This window comes from Dendrobates tinctorius, unplaced genomic scaffold (assembly GCF_039654945.1).
Source record: "Dendrobates tinctorius isolate UK_male_01 unplaced genomic scaffold, ASM3965494v1 ptg000016l, whole genome shotgun sequence".
Lineage (NCBI taxonomy): Eukaryota > Metazoa > Chordata > Amphibia > Anura > Dendrobatidae > Dendrobates > Dendrobates tinctorius.
In genome coordinates this window covers 10,438,738-10,455,054 of record NW_027361684.1, presented here as the reverse complement: position 1 = coordinate 10,455,054, position 16,317 = coordinate 10,438,738, and the positions used below count along the sequence as shown (strand labels likewise).

The 16,317-nt window shown below is 41.8% G+C and overlaps 1 protein-coding gene across 6 annotated transcripts in view; it reads left to right on the top strand.

The window, feature by feature from the left end:
- The window catches only part of ANKRD13B (ankyrin repeat domain 13B), a 281,995-nt gene extending 267,520 nt beyond the window's left edge, over nucleotides 1-14,475 (top strand). For 3 of the 6 annotated variants that reach the window (XM_073565456.1, XM_073565444.1, XM_073565450.1), the window contains exons 12-15: nucleotides 875-1,072; nucleotides 1,386-1,546; nucleotides 4,213-4,289; nucleotides 13,473-14,475. In XM_073565456.1, coding sequence (XP_073421557.1) covers nucleotides 875-1,072; nucleotides 1,386-1,546; nucleotides 4,213-4,289; nucleotides 13,473-13,662 — 626 coding nt within the window. In that variant the 3' untranslated portion in view covers nucleotides 13,663-14,475. Of the gene's footprint in view, nucleotides 1-874; nucleotides 1,073-1,385; nucleotides 1,547-4,212; nucleotides 4,290-7,129; nucleotides 7,297-13,472 lie in introns of those variants that run through there. The other 3 variants (XM_073565446.1, XM_073565445.1, XM_073565452.1) reach the window with 2 other exon arrangements.
- Nucleotides 14,476-16,317: the final 1,842 nt, after the last annotated feature.

Here is a 16,317-nt window from a genome sequence, read left to right as displayed (position 1 = left end):
AAAAGAAAAACAATGGATTGTCACCTCCCACAGTCGTGCTGTTTAAGAGATGTCTGTGTGCTATTCTAAGCATGTACCATGACATTGTTATGTCAAGGGACTGCTGCAGCCAATCTGCAACCGCTGATCGGCTGTAGCTCATCAATATTCGGTCGGGGCGGATATCCACTCAGAAGAAACAATGACCGCTAATTGTCTGCAGCAGTCTTATGACACAAAGTCAGGGGAGCCACCAGGAATAGCGATGCTGACAACGGGAGGTGAGTATCCATTGTTTCTTAGTGAGGTCTTGATGTGATAATACACGGTGGACAGCCCCTTTAAAGCAAAAGATTCCCATTGGAAAATGTAATTTTGCTAAATAAATAACGAAAATAATGGACAGGTTGTATTTCATTAGGCCATGTGCACACGATGCAGATTTGCAGCGTTTCCGCAGCGGATTTTACCGCGCAGAAACGTTGCATATCCGCATTGTGATGTACAGTACCTTTAAAATGAATGAAAAAAAAAAACGCTGTGCAGACGCTGCGGATTTTTCCGCGCGGTTTTCCTGCGGTACAAAATCCGCAGCATGTTGCTTCTTTTGTGCGGTTTTCTATCTCCCCTGTTACCAAATCCGCAGGGGGAAGACCGCAATGGAAAACCGCACAAAAACCGCATGAAAACCGTGTGAAAAATGGAAGAAATCCGCAGGAAAAATGCAGGTCATTTGACCTGCGGTTTTCTTCCATTCTGCACGGAAAAATCGGCAGGGCTCAAAACTCCGTCTGCACTCAGCCTTATAGCTGATTACAGATGCAAATTTTACAAATCGCTTTTGCAAACTGTTGATATTCTGTACTCTTATGGTATTTTTATCTTTTTTTTTCAGAAATTCCCATTTTTCACATTTTGAATGCACGCATCACTTTCGGAAACCTAAACGGATGTGATGAGCCAGTATCGTCCCTTCGTCAAAGTCCCAGCAGTGAAGCCCCCTCCCCAAGCAGCGACTCCTGCAGTGTTAGCAGCACCAGCTCTATAAGTATGATGCCACAGCAGGGGGAGACGGGACACAGGGACTCCAACAGTATGTTTCAGACCTCAGCACTGGGGGCAAAGGAGGTCCTGGGTAGGGGTGACTAGAGAGAGGATTACCATTAGCTATGCCTCATGTCACCCATATATCCTAGATAGGTAGGTAGCATGATCCACCAACATTTCAGATGGCTCCACCAGGCCTCCACCTTCACTGCTTTGCCTGACTACACATACAGATTTGGCTGCTTTTGTAATGGTGCTTTTATGTTGTCAGCTCTTTTGGGAAGGAGGTATCTTAGATAGTTAGTTAGCAAAAGTTTTTTTCTGACCTGTATATTATTTTTTTTTTTGTGAATGTTTAGCTTCTGGACGTGGCTGTGAGATGGACCAGTCATTGTTTGAAGCTCCGCGAGGTTACAGTATGGTGGGAAGTTACCGTGAGAGTATGCGGGAGGAAGAGGATGACCTGCTGCAGTTTGCTATCCAGCAGAGTTTGCTGGAAGCCGGCAGTGAATATGACCAGGTAAGAAGAGGTCTTGGATCCTACCTCCCTGTTCACAATTGCAATCTGCAGTTTTGCTCATAAGTTTAGTTGTCTCCGCACTGCATAAAAATGTTGATTAACGTAAAAAAAGCCTAAAAACTGGCAAAATGCAATGAACAGGAGAAGTTTCCTCCTTTTAACCATAGAGGTAATGAAAAAGAAATTCTGACCACATATAGCCACCACTAGATGTACCGTATTTTTCGGACTATCAGACGCACTTTTTCCTCCAAAAATGTGGAGGAAAATGGGGGTGTGTCTTATAGTCCAGATGTACCGGCTGTGGTGCGAGGTGGGGGAGCGGTTTCGGCAGAGTAGCAGGTCACAGAGGCAGGAGCCAGCTGCTGCGGCTAACTCCTGTGCCCGCTGCTAAAGAGAAAATAATATTCACTGCATTCTACGCCCATGGGCGTGGAGGGCAATGAATATTCATTTCTCAGAAATGGCATCCTGGTATGATGGGCCCCCATCTCATTTCTGGTATGAATGGTCCCATCTTTTCCTTATGCTTGTATGATTGGCCCCCGCCCCCATCCTGGTATGCATGGCCACATCAGAAAACATTAAAAAAATAATCCATTACACTTACCGTCCCGGTGCTCCCTCAGAGTGTCCTGCTCCGATGCCAGCAGCTGCTTAATGCTTATAAGCAGCGCATGGCAGGGACATAATGTGCTGCTTGTAAGCCGAAGGGCAGCTGCTGGAATACTCAATGCTCTGCACGCTGGGACTCTGTGCGCGCACTCTAGCGTGCACAGTGTCAGCCGGAGAATTCCTGCTGCTGCCGGCAGTCACGTGTGCCAATACTTAAGAGAAATGAGTATTCATGGAATGGGATGTATATTAATTTCTCTTAAGTATCAGCACACTTGACCGCCCGACAGCTGCAGGAATTCTCCGGCTGACACTGTGCTCACTAGAGAGCAATGAATACTCACTGCTTTACGCGCACACAGTCCCGGCGTGCAGAGCATTGTGTATTCCGGCAGCTGCCCTTCAGCTTGCAAGCAGCTCATGATGTCCCTGCCATGCACTGCTTACAAACATAAAGCAGTTGCTGGGATTGTAACAGGACGTTGCGAGGGAGCACCGTGAAGGTAAGTGTAATTTTTTTTTTTTTTTTAATTTTTTCTGCTGGGGCCATGCATACCAGGATAAGGATGGGACCAATCATACCAGGATAAGGATGGGACCATGCATACCAGAACCGGGACGGTGGCCAATCATACCAGGTTAAGGATTGGGCCCTGCATACCAGAATAGGGATGAGGGGGATCATTCCTACCAGGATAAAGATAAGGGAGACATGCATAACAGGCTAGGGATGAGAGCCATGCATATCAGGATAGGGATAAGGGGGGCCATGCATACCAGGATAAGAATGAAGGGGCCATGTGTATCAGGATGGGGATGAGGGGACTGTATATACCAGGATAGGGGATATTAAGTACAGAATTGACCACATTTTTTTTGCTTCAATTCTTTTTAACTAATTTCCTCCTCTAAAACCTAGGTGGGTCTTATGGTCCGGTGCATCTTATAATCTGAAAAATATGGAATATCTTTTCCATTCAATATTTCTAGTCAACAACAAAAAAGATATATTTTTTCCTGTATCAAAATGGAAGATACCAAACTAACATGGCACAAAGATATATTTTTCCAGTAAACCCCTAAACTTTCCATAACGATGGCTACAGCCAGCCTAACTTTTATTATTCAATACATAAGATAAAAAAACAAAAATACAGGGATGAGCATATTCCCTGCAGCAAGTAGATCCATAAACGGTAATAGTACATGTAAAGAAACAGGGTGCTTAGTTAACACTATTTTGATCAAAAAGAAATAAAATCCATCTCACCAACGTTAAAGTGGAACCATTGGTACGGTCCTAACTTGTGTCTGGTATTAAAACCTTACAGTGACGTTGTATCAAACAACGTCATTGTGAATAAGGGCCAAGGAGAACAGGACCAGACTGAGATACCCATCCATGGGAAGCTATATAGGTAAATGCCTAGCTCAGAAAGGGGAGCCACGCCACCTGTTTCTACAAAATACAAGAGATGACAGCAAAACCAAAAAACTGAGCTGGACTAAAAGCTGGTATTTTATAAAGAAAACCCCCGCCCCCAAAAAAATCAGAAATACAAAAATGAGCATATACCCTACCACAAGTAAATCAGTAGATAGTAATCGTACATGTAAATAACATAGGATACTTAGTTAAGGCTATTTTGATCAAAAACATATAAAAGCCATCCCACCACAATAAGGTGTACCCATCGGGACGGTCCTAACCTGTCTCTAGTCTTAATACCTTACCATGTGTCTAGCCACCACTAGATTTATGTTTTTCATTGAGCTCAATAATATCTCTAGTAAATCCCAAAAATAAATATATTTTTTTTCTGTATCAAAGTGGAGGATACCAAACTAACATGGTACAAAGAAATATTTTGCTAGTAAACCCCCAAACTCTCCATAGTGATGGTTACAGCAAGCCTATCTTTTATTATTGAACTCCGTGGCTGTTCAGATGATTGACACTCTACATCAGAAATTGTCAATGCCAAACTTACTATTAATGAGATACATATGAAGGCCAACAATCTAATAATTTACTTTCATTTAATTTAAAGGTAACAATCTGGGAAGCTCTAACAAATAGCAAACCGGGAACACATCCAACGTCAAATGAAGGTCGGAAAGGAGAAAGGTTTGTAGAGTGGATTTACATTTGAACAGACCTGCCATTAGAGTGCACCTATCATTTAAGGTGACTTTTTACAATAACCTGTGGAGATGAGCGGATCTCTTCATGCAACATCAGTCTTTGGTCCAGGTCAGTACTCTCTGGCTTTGGACAGGTTGAGCATGAATTTCCTGAGCTTCCGGGTTTCCCAAAATGGCGTTTGATTCGCCGGCCTGGTGTGGCCATCTGTCCAGCAGACAGCAGACGTCTCACCAGTCTGGCTAATAATAATTATAAGCTGAGCCTCAGATCTTGGAGATTAAGGAAATTCACACAGCTACTCTCCACAGCCAAAGAGCACTGACCTAGACTGAGGAAGGATTTCATAGAAGGTTTCATAGAATGTTAGAGTTGGAAGGGACCTCAAGGGTCCTCATGTCCAACTCCCTGCTCAATGCAGGATTCACTAAACCAGAGTTCCCCAATGCCAGTCCTCAAGGCCCACCAACAGATCATGTTTTCAGGATTTCCTTAGTATTGCTCAGGTGATAATTGCTTCACCTGTGCAATACAAAGGAAATCCTGAAAACATGACCTGTTGGTGGGCCTTGAGGACTGGAGTTGGGGAACCCTGCACTAAACCATCTCGGACAGATGTCTGTCCAGCCTCCTTTTGAAGACTTCCATTGAAGGAGAACTCACCACCTCTCGTAGCAGCTTGTTGCCTCATTGATCACCCTTACTCAATTCTCAGAACCCGGGAAGGGTAAAGCGATCTGCTCATCTCTATTAAGTTGTCCTGTGTGTGTGTAGATGAGGAATAACACAGTTTTCAGCCATTATATAACTTGTATCCTGCTTTTTCAGCAGCTCTCTCCTCTGTAGTCACTGGATACAGTAACTTCTCTTTGTGTACTCTGTCTCTAAGTCTGACTTCTCCACCCTCCCTTCTCCATACCCGTCTATAGAGAGCACCTGATATGTTTTACGTGTCTATGCGTCTTCCTGTGACATGAACCAAAAGCTGTGACCAATTGTTATTGGATTTGAAAGGGTTTCCCAGCAAAGGCAACCCCCTTTCCAAATGTGCCCTACCTCACAGTTGTCAGTGCATACAGGCTTTGTGTGCTTTCACATTACCTTGCCAAGTGTAGTAAGTGACAATTATTTCACCATTTAAGGGAAACTATCATTAGAAAATTATATATTGTTTACATTATGTTTTTGAGTGACATGTATTTTTTTTTTAAACATTTTTGGCAATATTTTTTTATTTTACTATCTACGATATATTAAAAAATATAAATAAATCTTGCAATTTTTCACACTGGTCACTTGTATTATTTTGACTCGTACTTCCAGTCCTTTCAAGAAGAGTTTTCAGCAGTCTCATTATCATCAGAGGCAGGATCACAATGACAGGTAACACCTCTATACACAGCTAATGACACAGGATCCACCAATCACAATAAGCGATGTCACAACCGACCTTTCTTGCACTCCTTCTGAGTAAGTCTTTTGCTGATAATGTATATTTTCTGACAGACAGAACAGGAAGTTAGAATCCAAAAAAGCCCAAGTGGCCAGTGTGAAAATTTTATTTTTAATACAGATCGTAATATGGATAAAAAACATTGTCAACATTTTTTTTTTAGAATTTACATTTAATACGAAAATCTGATTTAACCAAAAGGTCAATTTCTGATGACACATTCCATTTAAAGAATATATTATTTCTAATGCCATAGATAATAGGCAACTGACAACAAGTATGCATTTAGGAAAGATCCAGCATGAAAAAAAAGAATATATTACTTCAATACAATGAGGGGAAAAGACACAAAAATTCAAAGAGTAAGAATTCTACACACAGAAAAAATATAGGGAGATCCTGAGTAAGGGCTCATACTCTCGCATGAAAACCTGGCACTGCCTCCGGCACTCGAACCGGAGCGTAACGGCTACATAGAAGTAAATCGTGCAGAGTTAATTATGCCCAATATTAGAAAAAATCGAAATAAAGATTGGAATAGTAAACCTTATGTATGCTTTCAGTATAGCCCACAATTCACACAAAGGGAATTATAAATAAGTATCTACCGATACTATATGAAGACGAAAAATTGAGCAAGGTGCTTCATACAGGTGTAAATGTGGTTTCCAGACGAGCGCCAACTCTGGGAAATAAATTACCACCTAGCATGTTTTTTCTAAATAAGAAAAAAACTTTGCAAAATTGGTTAAATTGTGTGGGTTTTTATAGATGCGGCTTTAACAATTGCAAGACTTGCGCACATGCGCTAGTGATCAAGGATTTTTTTGAGGGCAGTGATCAGAGCAAATTTAAAATCCAAAGCTACATTAATTGAAACTCTACAAATGTAGTTTATAGGATACGCTGTAAGATTTGTAAACTGTCATATGTTGGATGCACGTCTAGAAAACTGAAGGTTCGCATTAGGGAACATTTATATGATATCACCAGTACGAATATTGCTGAAAGAAATGTCTCCGCGGCCTCGCAACATTTCATTGTTCATCATGCCAGGAGCACTAATTGTTTTCAGGCTCATGGCATTGAAATTGTTAATACTCCGTTTCGAGGAGGCGATGCTAGAAGACGACTCCTCACTAGAGAGGCGTATTGGATATATCGTTTAAATACGAGATCTCCACATGGTCTCAATAAACGGAATGATTTGGTGCTTCATTACCGTTAAATTGATGGTTATATGTAACATGGTATAAAGTGTATGAGCAACAGTTTTTTTAAATTCTTTCTTTGTTCTTTCCTCTATACTTCACATATGTGCTGTTCACGTGATTTTATAGTGTAATACTATTGGTTTGTTCTTTCTATATAGAAGCTTGTGGAGAGGTACTGACATGGCTTTTGACAAAGATCGCACAGATCGAAACGCGTAAAGCCGGTCCCATGTGTATTGGCAGCACTCCTGGAGAGATAGTTTGTCATCTGACAGTCTGTTTTTTATTGAAAACGAATAAAGCAAGTCAAACTGTTTTTAACGCAGCTGGACCTACAAATCTTCTTTTGGCTACATAGAAGCACATGTAGCCGCACGCTCCGGTCGACGACTGTGCCAGGTTTTCATGCGAGAGACTTGCACGAGAGAGTATGAGCCCTAAATTAAAAAAAAAAAAAAAAAAAAAAAAGATTAAGAGCAGTAATCCAACTTAGTCAACTATTACCATAGGTATTCAGAGCAATGGAGTTGACACAAAACATATACAAAGTATCAAAGAAAGTGCAAAAAGTTTCAAAAGTGTCACTACATATAGGACCTGTATATCCCAACAGCGTAGTAACGTGGTATCTAAAAAAAGAATAAGGTATGTAAGAACCAAGAATTACCAGCAAATAGATATTTTAAATTGAGAGCCCTCCTTATCCGACTGTGTGTTCACAAAGATAATCTGCAAAACATGTCTGGTGAGGAGAGTTCTTGATTTTAGGTGCTGTAGTTGCTTGCTGGATATTGGTTATTACTTAATCCTCTAACTACTTTTACTTCTTGCTGGGGGATACCGATCCTATATACAGTGACACTTTTTGCATTTGCTTTGATTCTTAGTATCAGTTTAGTGTCATTTATATTGCTCCATATACACAGGGTATGAAATGTCTTCACACCCCTGTTAAAATTCCAGGTTTTTGTCGTGAAAAAAATTATATCAAGAAGAATTTCAGAACTTTTTCCACCTTTAATGTCACCTGTAATCTGCACAATTGTGTACACAATCTGAAATCTTTTCGGGTGGAAAAAGAAGAATAAAGAACTAAAATAATCTGGTTGCATAAATATGGACACCCTTAAACTTATGGCAGCAGTAGTAGTTCTCTCCAAATCTGTCACATTGCAGTTGCATCTTCTGTGTACAGTACCCTCTTCAGGTCTCATACTGATTTGAAGGTATGGCTTTGGTCATTGTGGTAAAGGTGGAAATTCCTCTTCATCTTTAGCATTTTAGCAGAATTCTGAAGGTCTTGATGCACAATTGACTGATATTTGGAAATCTTCATAATTCTTCTTGTTGCACTTTGATTAAAGCCCCATGTTCCAGCTGCTAAAAAACAGCCTCAAAGCGTAATGCTGCCTACACCATGCTTTACTGTGGGTATGGTGTGTCTTTGCAGCAAACATACCATTTTGGAATTAGGGCCACAAAGTTCAACATTGGTCTCAACAGACCATAACACGTTTTCCCACATGCTTTTGACAGACTTGAAGTATATTATGGCAAAACATAGCCGGGCATGGATGTTTTTCTTTGTAAGGGCTCATACTCACTTGCGAGAGACTCGCACGATTCTCGTGCAAGTCTCTCGTATGAAAACCAGAGCGTGCGTCTACATGTATTTCTATGCAGCCGCACGCTCCAATCCCAGTGGCAGTGCCAGCTCTTCATGCGAGAGACTCACATGATAATCGTGCAAGTTTCTTGCAAGTGAGTATGAGCCCTAAGAAAGGGCTTTCATCTTGCCCCTTTAACCCACAGTCTGGCCCCATGCACCATAATCTAATTAGCAGAAAGATTCAATGCAGATTAAAGAAGAACAAAAAAGCAGATTTTTTCACCAAAAGTTTCAGTATCACAACACCATTACAGCCACGTCTTTACTTTATGTTACAAAATTGTTTCGACAGGTTCTCTTTAATAATCTTTATTTTTATATAGCACTAACATATTCCGCAGCGCTTTACAGTTTGTACACATTGTCATCACTTTCCCCGATGGGGCTCACAATCTAAATTCCCTATCAGTATGTCTTTGGAGTGTGGAAGGAAACCGGAGAACCCAGAGGAAACCCACGCAAACACGGGGAGAACATACAATCTCCTTGCAGATGTTGTCCTTGGTGGGATTCGAACCCAGGACTCCAGTGCTGCAGTGCTATCCACTGAGCCACCGTGCTGCCCATACCCTTTAACCCTTTTCCCAACATGCGCTGTATATATACAGTGAAAGTCAGATGGGGGTGAGTGGAGCTGGCTCACGCAGCGAGCCGGCCCCATACCTGGCAGGCGATGGCTGTGTATTACAGACAGGACCTGCCGCTAACAATCGCTGGTGGAGCTGAGCTCCACCCGCAATCTTTAACCCCTTCATGACCAAGCCTATTTTGACCTTAATGACCTGGCCATTTTTTGCAATTCTGACCAGTGTCCCTTTATGAGGTAATAACGCTTCAACGCATCTTAGCAATTCTGAGACTGTTTTTTCGTGAAATATTGGGCTTCATGTTCGTGGTAAATTTAGGTCGATAATTTTTGCGTTTGAGAAAAAAATGGAAATTTGGCGAAAATTTTGAAAATTTTGCAATTTTCAAATTTTGAATTTTTATTCTGTTAAACCAGAGATGTATGTGACACAAAATAGTTACTAAATAACATTTCCCACATGTCTACTTTACATCAGCACAATTTTGGAAACAACATTTTTTTTTGTTAGGGAGTTATAAGGGTTAAAAGTTGATCAGCGATTTCTCATTTTTACAACAAAATTTACAAAACCATTTTTTTTAGGGACCACCTCACACTTGAAGTCACTTTGAGGGGTCTATATGGCAGAAAATACCCAAAAGTGACATCATTCTAAAAACTGCACCCCTCAAGCTACTCAAAACTACATTCAAGAAGATTATTAACCCTTCAGGTGCTTCACAGGAACATGGAAGGAAAAAATGGACGTTTTAATTTTTCCAACAAAAATTTTCTTTTAGCATCAATTTTTTCATTTTCACATGGGTAACAGGATAAAATGGATCATAAAATTTGTTGGGCAATTTCTCCTGAGTACATCGATACCTCATTTGTGGTCATAAACCACTGTTTGTGCGCACGGCAGGGCTCAGAAGGGATGGAGCGCCATTTGACTTTTTGAATGGAAAATAGGCTGGAATATTTAGCGGTTGCCATGTCACGTTTGGAGAGCCCCTGTGCGCCTAAACATTGGAGCTCCCCCACAAATGACACCATTTTGGAAACTAGACCCCCCAAGGAACTAATCTAGATGCGTGGTGAGCACGTTGAACCCCCAAGTGCTTCACAGAAGTTTATAACGCAGAGCCGTGAAAATAAAAAAATATTTTTTTTCCCCCAAAAAATGAATTTTTTCTCCACAAAAATTTTTTTAGCCTCCAATTTTTAATTTTCCCAAGGGTAACAGGAGAAATTAGACCCCCAAAGTTCTTGTGCAATTTTTCCTGAGTACACTGATACCCCATATGTGGGGGTAAACCACTGTTTGGGCACACGTCGGGGCTCGGAATGGAGGCAGCACTGTTCGACTTTTTGAATGCAAAATTGGCTGGAATAAATGGTGGCACCATGTCGTGTTTGGAGTCCCCCTGATGTGCCTAAACAGTGGAAAACCCTCAATTCTATATCCAACCCTAACCCCAACACACCCCTAACCCTAATCCCAACCCTAATCACAAACCTAACCCTAATCCCAACCCCACCCCTAACCCTAGCCCTTGCCCTAACCCTAACCCTATTTCTAACCCTAATTGAAAAATAAAAATATTTTATTATTTGTCCCTATGGGGGGTGATAAGGGGGCGGTGATTTACTTATTTTTACTTTGATCACTGTGAGAGTTTATCACAGTGATCAAAATTAAAAAAAATGAATCTGCCACCGGGAAATGCCGGCGGGCGCACTGCTCATGCGCCTGCCATTTTCCAAGATGACGGCGCCCATGGACCGGGACGGCCAGACGGTGGGACACCGGGACGGCCAGGGGGGGTTAGTGAGTATCGTGAGGAGGATCGGAAGGTGGGGGGGATCGGAAGGTGGGGGGGAGCGGAGGGAAGGGGGGAAGATTGTGACAGCGGCGGCCGATCGGCGCCGTCAGTTGGTGGCGGCGCCCGATCGACGCCGTCAGTCGGCGGGGGGTTAACTTAGTGTCTCCAGCCATGGCCGATGCTATTTCAGCATCGGCCATGGCTGGATTGTAATATTTCATCAATTTTCATTGATGAAATATTACTATCGCTCTGATTGGCTGTTTCACTTTTAACAGCCAATCAGAGTGATCGTAGCCACGTGAGGGCGAAGCCACACCCCCTGTGGTGAAGAACAAAGCCCCCTGTATCTGCGAGTCAGGTGACCTTTCAGTGACCCCGGTCACCCGACCCGCAGGGGGGCTTTAAAGTCATGACGCCACATAGGCGTCACTGGTCAGATTGGCACCAGTTTTCATGACGCCTATGTGGCATCATTGGTCGGGAAGGGGTTATCTTGTTAGATGATGCTGTCAATCTCTGATTCATCCACTCAATGCCGACTTTTATTCCCCATTGACTTGCATTGGGGTCGGGTTTCGGATGAAACGTCGACTTTTTTTGCCCTAGTCGGACCAGTTTCATCTGAAACAAATTTTGATTCATGAAACCCGATCCGACCAAAGTCGCTCAACTCTACTCGCGCCGATGTGCCCACGCGTCATTACTTGTGCCTGTGACCTGTTTGCAGGTCCACCGATCAGTTGTCATGACAGACGGGGGTCATCTGATGACCCCTGTGACTGTCATTATGGAACTGCTTTGAAACCCTGTCTGTGGCAGAGCTTCACAGGAGACTGTTATGCAAGAAGCTGGGGAAGGAGCATTCCTGATTGGTTGCCAGTTTGGACTTGCAGCGTCCTAAAGTAGTAAGTCTGAAATTGGCTGGGATTTGAAGCTATGCAGGTGTTCCATTGATCCCTGCCAGTGCAATATTACAAGTTCAACAGGAAGAGTTCGTAAGCACAGCGCATGTTCAGCCACCGCTGCATGACTGCATGGGTGAACGATTTTCTAGGCAAAAAAAACAATAAACCAGAAAATGCAACATAACTCCATTCTTGAGAATAGAGAGAAATTTTAATAACAAGTAAATTGAAAAATTATTTGTTTTTAAAAACTCATTGCAATTTTAAAAAGTTAAGAAGATTTGAATAATCCTTAAAAGGAAATCTGTCAGCAGGATTTCACACCCCACTATTTATATGCGCATGTAGCTCTTTCAAAGATAAGTTCAATAATACCTTTACATGACCAGCGTGTTGCCCCATTACTGAGAAATCAGCATTTGAATTGATATGCAAAATGAAGTTGTAGATCTGTTTGTAGATCTGAAGCCTCTGTCACTCCAGCTCTGTTCCCAACCCTGCATCACACCTCCTCCTGTTTGATGGCTCCTTTTGCTTTAAGTCACATCATAGAAGGCTGTCAGTCAAACTGGAGGAGTCGGCGGCCGCGCAAGGTAGTCTAATACAGCTGGAGTGACAGAGGCTTCTGAGGCCTGTTTCACATTTCCGTTTGTTGCCATCAGTCAAAATCCGCCATTTTGCAAAAAAAAGGATCCGCCATTTTTTTTGGCGGATCCGTTTTTTTCCCATTGACTTGCTTTAGCGGCGGATTTTGACGGCGGGTCATCTGTTGGATCCGTTTTTTGACGGATCCGCCATAATTTTGGCGTCCGCTGACTTCATTGGACAGAAAATGAAACATTTTTTGTCTGCGTCAAAATAGCGGATAGCAATGGATCCGCCACTATCCGCCATTCGTTATAATAGTCGCCTATGGGCGGCGGATCCGTTGCCAACCGTTTATTGACAGAATCTGGCAACGGATCCGCTTTTTGACACTGAGCATGCCCGGAATAATTTCCTTGCCAGAAATTTAACCCCAAATTCCGTTCTGGTGGCGGAAATCTCTCTCCTTTTCCACAGTCATGTCACTTTAAGTTTCATCACCTTGGCACCAAAAACGGATCCTGTGACATCCGTTCGTGGCAAAACGGAAACGGATCCGTTTTTTTACACTCTGGCGGATTTTGACTGATGTAAAAAAACTGGAGTGTGAAACAGGCCTGAGCTACAGCTTCATTTGCATATCAACTCAAATGATAATTTCTCAGTAACGAAGGAACGGACTGGTCATGTAAAGGTATTGCTGCTGGACTTGTCTTTGAAAAATATACATGTGAATATAAATAGTTTGGGGAGTGAAATCCAGCTGACAGATACCCTTTAAGGCTCAAAGCTTCTAGAACACCCTAAAATTATATTTTCTCTTTTTTAAGATCCCAATGTCCCAATGATCTGCCCAGCATTGTATGCACACAACATAACAAAATTTTGATTTTCTGCCCAGTTTGTTTGTTTTTTTTAAATTTTTGCTTCTGAATTTTTTTGCAGAACCCCACAGCACACACAGCGATGCAGCCCCCCACATACTGTCTCCAGCAACACATTCAGCACTTATCAGGAACAGTTGCGAATAGCCATGGAACTTTCGGCTAAGGAGCTGGAGGAAGAGGAGAAGCTGAAGCAGCAGGAAGAGGAAGAGCTTGAAAGAATTCTGCAGCTCTCTCTTACTGAAAAATAGGAGGGCTTCAACTTTATTAGACAGGCACCCAGGATGTCTACTAAAATTGCCTAAGGGCTCACTTGGGAAGCCACAGTTATAGATATGTGTCTAAGAAGGCGTCATCAGGAAGAGAGATGGGTGGAGATGGAGCTTCCTTTTACACACAGTGCGTTGCGACATGAGCCAGCGGACAGGGGTTACACACCCCTATAGCCTTTTGTTGACATACTGCCTATTCTTTCAAACATAGGAAGTGTCATGTCACCTTTAGGAAGTCAACCCAACTCGCAAATGATGGGCACAAGCTCAAGTGTGGATGTTAATCACCCAAACTCTCTACCTTGGATAGGTCATCCTCTTTGCTGCTAGAGCCAAATTGATAAAGTTGATCTCAGTATCATGCAGGCTTTCTAGCAGGAAAGTGGTCAATATTCACAATATGTTACCTTGCACATATCTCTGGTGACAGTTTCCCAGCAGGAGATGGACTTCATATAACCGTGGCCTCCGTATAGGGCTATAGTGGATGTGATGAAATATGAATTCTTTTTGGGTTGTGTGCGCAATATATGTTAATTTTTTAATTATCAAGCTCAGTTCTATGTAAGTGGTTACAAATTATGACAAAAAAAAGTATAATAAATGTTTAGAAATCATGGAAAGAGAATACAAAGAGGAGATGACCTTCACAGAAAGAATTCCAAGTTGTCGGATAAGGTACTACGGATTCCACCGGTAATTCACAAAATAGGGTTTCCTTTGATACGAAATTTGAATTCAATGTTTGATGTAAAATTAAATGGTAATAAAGGATCTTTCCCACAATGAAAAGTTTTTTTTCCTCTAGTCATAAAGCGACAATACATGTGTTGTCTCGTCTTAAACCTCATGCTTACAGCATTTATCTAACTCTCTCAACTCATCCATAAATATGAATGTTTGGCTTCATTTGGCAAAGGGGACTTGTCAGACTTGTCTCCCCTGAAGACAAAATGATTGGGTTTTTAGATGTAGTATGCCTGATCCTTATCTCCCGCAAGTCGGGCAGTGTAGCTGGAATTGGTGAGTTTGCCTAAATTTAGTCTGCGTATGGAGGCCTTAGGACACTGGACACTATGGCTTAAGCTTAGAAACCAAAGGCCGGTAATTTATTCGCCAGAATTAGGAAGCTACGGTCTTAAATCACAAGACACCAGGATCTGGATGTAGCTCAATAAACCACCAGTCAATAAGTATAGGAAGATTAAACTGCTGGGCTGCAATTATTGGTGATTAAAATGTAGTATGCATGCCAAAATGGTACCAAGAAAAACTAAATATAGCCACGCAAAAAAAGAAGCCATCACACAGCGGGAACGGACAAAAACAGAAAGAACTGTATATAGGCGCTTTGCAGTCCAATAAAGCAGTCCTTTATGTGTCTGTGACAAACGATTTGCTGCTTTGGAAGTATAAGTGGCCTCATTACCTCTTGGGTTTTCAGATGGCAGCACAGGCTCCCCCAATGGTTATGGCTCCCAGAAAATGGCAACGCAAATATTGTTCTTTTTCACAAAATTCTATTTTTTTTAAACTACCGGTAGTTAATAAGTTCACTATCGCTTGTAATTGTACTGACCTAGAGAATCTCGTTGCCAGGTCATTTGTAACGCATATTGAACCCATAAAAAGAAAAACCAATGTTGAAATTGCATTTTTTTCCCATTTCACCCCATTTGGATTTTGTTTTACAGTTGTTCAATTCATTATATGGAAAATGCAATGGTGGTGTATGGACTGTGGCGCAAAGTTACCTGCATGTTTGGAGCAATTACTGCCCAGGACTCACACAGATCTCCATTATACACTTGTGTACATGACCTCTTTTATAAACTTTAGGTTTGGCGATATTAGTAATAAAGGTCTCTCCTGGTCTCCACTGTTATCGGTCACAGTAATAATGAGGACATAGCTTTTACTGCAGCAATAATGGCTGAGAGCACGGCTGCACAAGCTTAATATGATTCTACAAGCTAAGAGGTTACTGGCGGAGATGCTGCGGAGTACAATGTCCCCTGTAATTTACTTTTAGAGTGCACCTGTTATTTTATAGTGAGCAGCTGTACTCAAGACCTGAAATCACCATCATCGCCACCACTTTCCAGTAAAGTAAGAGTCTTCAGGAAAGGAATTTATACCATAAAAAGGAAAATGCTTTTAGTTATTGTCTATTTCAGCTCTGCTACTTTATTTCTGATGATCATATAATAAAGGTTTGTGGATGGAGTTTTGCAACATGTAAATAAGGGTAGGTTTTAATAATAATGATTGCAAGGTATGTTCATACTTTGGATATAAGGTGCAGTATTATCAGAAATGCAGATGCCTAACCAAATGCCATAACATAATCTGTGTCATCGGAATCCTCAACAAGAGGGGTATCGCAGAGCCCTCTACACAAACAAGGAGTGAATCCCAAAATAAGTTCCAGGGCTGACAAATAAGTGTCAAGTTGTAATTTCCAAATTGCAAACTTTCAATGATCATTTAATGTATTGCGGACAAAGATTTAATAAAAATCTACTGTATATCACATGCAACCAGAGGCGTTGCTAGGGGTTCAGCTGGGGGGGGTGAAAAATCTGAGTGGACGCCTAACCGGTAACCCTGATTACAACTCAGGTGGCGCACTCT